General features: G+C 38.9%; 1 protein-coding gene across 1 annotated transcript in view; it reads left to right on the top strand.

The window, feature by feature from the left end:
- The window catches only part of LOC141519480 (olfactory receptor 4D11-like), a 4,826-nt gene extending 2,272 nt beyond the window's left edge, over nt 1-2,554 (top strand). Inside the window, exons 2-3 of the mRNA XM_074231716.1 lie at nt 3-860; nt 2,449-2,554. Of these exons, the coding sequence (XP_074087817.1) occupies nt 3-860; nt 2,449-2,554 (964 nt within the window). The remainder of the gene's footprint in view (nt 1-2; nt 861-2,448) is intronic.
- Nucleotides 2,555-3,271: the final 717 nt, after the last annotated feature.

Raw genomic sequence — 3,271 nt, 5'->3', positions numbered from 1 at the left:
AGTATCCTCATATTTATCTTTTTACATCTGGTGTATATAACAACACTACTGGGAAATCTCCTTATCATGCTCACTGTGACCTTCGAGTCTCGCCTTCACATCCCTATGTACTTCCTGCTCCGAAATCTATCTATTGCGGACATTTTCTTTGCCTCCATAACTACTCCAAAGGTTTTGTTGGATCTTTTAGCTGAGAGAAAGACCATTTCTTTCAATGGTTGCATGACACAGATATTTTTCTTCCACTTCATTGGTGGGGTAGATGTGTTTTCTCTCTCTGTAATGGCTTATGATCGTTATTTAGCCATCTCAAAGCCCCTTCATTATGTGACCCTCATGAGTAAAGGAAGATGCTTTGTTCTCTTGATGGCCTCCTGGGTAGGGGGTTTTCTACACTCCATTGTACAGATTGCTCTCTTGCTCCCACTCCCCTTCTCTGGGTCTAATATCATTGATGGTTTCTACTGTGATGTCCCACAAGTCCTAAAACTCACCAGCACAGATACTTTTGTTCTGGATATCCTAATGATTTCCAATAATGGTCTAATCACGACACTTTGGTTCTTTCTACTCTTTGTATCCTACACCATCATCATGGTGATGTTGAGGTCTCACACAGGAGAGGAAAGGAAAAAAGCCATCTCCACCTGCTCCTCCCACATCACTGTGATCACTCTGCATTTTGTTCCCTGTATCTATGTATATGCCAGGCCCTTCACTGCTCTTCCCTCTGATACAGTCATCTCTGTCACCTTCACTGTTATCTCCCCTCTCTTGAACCCCATGATTTACACTTTGAGAAACAAAGAGATGAAGTCAGCCATGAAAAGATTACACAGACGGCTTGTGTCTTCTAAAGGGTAATTAGTTCTGTACTAATGGGAAACTAGGAAAGAGAAGTTTCATTGCTTCAAGTCTCTTTTGAGGGGACTGGTATTAAAGACAATTGTGAAGTCAAAGTTGTAATAGCAATGAGGACCCACTAAAGGCTTGAATCTGCGTGTTCATCTTCTTCTCCTATAGCCTAAATAATGGTTGCCTTGCCTAACTGACACGGAGAATGGTTGCACTCAGAACCAATACAAGACAGTCAGAACAGAGAGGAGGTACATATCCTTGTCAAATTTACCCAGGACTTGTGAGATAAGCACTTTATGTATCTTAAAGTTTCATGCAAATGTGAATGATTATTTTATCACAATTATGTGTTGCTTAAAATTTATAAAGGAATGAATGAAATACCATATGCTCATTACTTAGGACCTAACTACTATAGGAAGACACTTGTTGTCCAAAAGGCACAAAGCGGTCTTTTGTTGAGAAATCACTGAATGTAACAATGAGTAATGCCTCAGATAACCATAAAATGAGCACAAGACCATTATCTTAAGCATAGAAAACAAAATATATAATGGGATGCATCTACTCTCTCGACCCATCATTAAGTGACTAAAGATCTTGGTTTTCTTAGTCATAAAATAGGATTCAATTATCATCTGGATAAAAGGGAGAGGAGAATGTTTCCAGAAATGATTGTGACATAAAACTGGGGGAAAGAATCAAAAAAAAATTTTTTCCAAAGCAATTTAGTTAAGGTCTCTGTGGTTTACACCATGAAAGCACTGGTGCCTATGGATAAAAGTGGAGAGGTGATAAGGGGACAAGAATAACATAAATCTAGGAAGTTCAGAAGCACAGATATCAATTATAGGTTTTATCATTGGACCTTGTTTTATCTTGATAATATCTTCTTCAGGCCCAGAACTGTTCTCTGTCCACAGTAGGCACTTAGTTAATATTTGCTGATAAAGAGGTGGAAGAAAAATAAAGGAGTGTTTTTAAACAGTCCCATACACATAATTAATTATCCAGACTGCATACTAATCAAGATGAAAAATGGAAAAAAATAGTCTGGGAGTAAGGAAATTTAAATTATATTCCTAATCCTCCTATTGACACAGTCTATGAAGGTAAAGTGACTATCTTCAGATTTCAATTTTTCACAAGTTGGAAAAGAAATACTCAAAGGATATGAATAGTGGCGGCTAGGTGGCACAGTGGATAGAGCACCGGCCCTGGAGTCAGGAGTTCCTGAGTTCAAATCCAGCCTCAGACACTTAATAATTCCCTAGCTGTGTGGCCTTGGGCAAGCCACTTAACTCCATTGCCTTGCAAAAACCTAAAAAATTAAAAAAGGATTAATTAATTAATTAACAATACCTATATGAGGAAAACTCCTAGACTCTTACAATAAGGAAAATATGAAATAAATTGCTGTATTATCTCACACAAATCAAATTGGAACTGATGATAAGGATGGAAATATTGGAAGAGCAATCACATTAATGGACTGTGGGTCAAGTTGGGAAATGGCCCAACCATTCAGGAAAATAATTGGAAAATGCAAAAACTATTACACAATACTTCCTTCAGATCTTCTCCAAATAGAACTTTGCACTTGGGACCTCCGGCGCACTGTACGGCTGCTGTCCAAGAACCAGTTGAGCTGAACTCAGACAACTTCATTGCCAAAATAACTGTCACCAAGGGATGATTATTGGAAGCTTCAGCAGCACGTGGAGGTAAGGCAAGAGTTGAGACCTAAAGCGGTTTAATCTTTGTTCACTGAGGAAGCATCTGCACCCAAATCCCAGATACGCGGATTTAAGAACCGGTATTTTATTTGAAGTTCCTCAAAAGTTAATGAGCAGGATCAAGCCTACAAGGGAGAAATACTTTTTTTCCCTGGGGTTAAAACTGTCAAACTGTGTGATCCAAAAGACATAATTGTCCCAATATCCCTGGGAGAAGAGACTAATCAATCTGAAAAGGAAATCATTCAAACACGGGAAAGAGAGCTACCTACATAGCACCAGATGCCTTTGCTTCTAAAATAACTTTCCAAGCTACCACAAAATAAGCATATTATGAGCACAAAGAATCCTAGGACTGAGTGACAGAATTCTTTGCCATAGCTACCTATGGCTCTACAGCCACTTCTACTTGCAGCCATTGGTCCTGAGTCAACTGGACAAGAGTTGGGAGCTACACCAATGTGTCCATCTTTAGACAAACAATGTTGTTGGAAGAGTGAAGGAGGAAAACAAATGGGATCTGCATTCTTTGTATATATCTGTACATAAGTATGATCTCCAACTTATAGGCAAGAAATTGGGCATGATGAAAGGAACAGTGGATTAAGCAAAGATCACGGGTTTCAGATGGGAGGCTTAGTCATTAAGTAATTGGCCTCTAAACACTTTCTTTTCTG

This window comes from Macrotis lagotis, chromosome 3, assembly GCF_037893015.1.
Source record: "Macrotis lagotis isolate mMagLag1 chromosome 3, bilby.v1.9.chrom.fasta, whole genome shotgun sequence".
NCBI lineage: Eukaryota > Metazoa > Chordata > Mammalia > Peramelemorphia > Peramelidae > Macrotis > Macrotis lagotis.
Note: the sequence above shows the minus strand (reverse complement) of the source record. Positions and strands in the feature narration are given on the sequence as shown.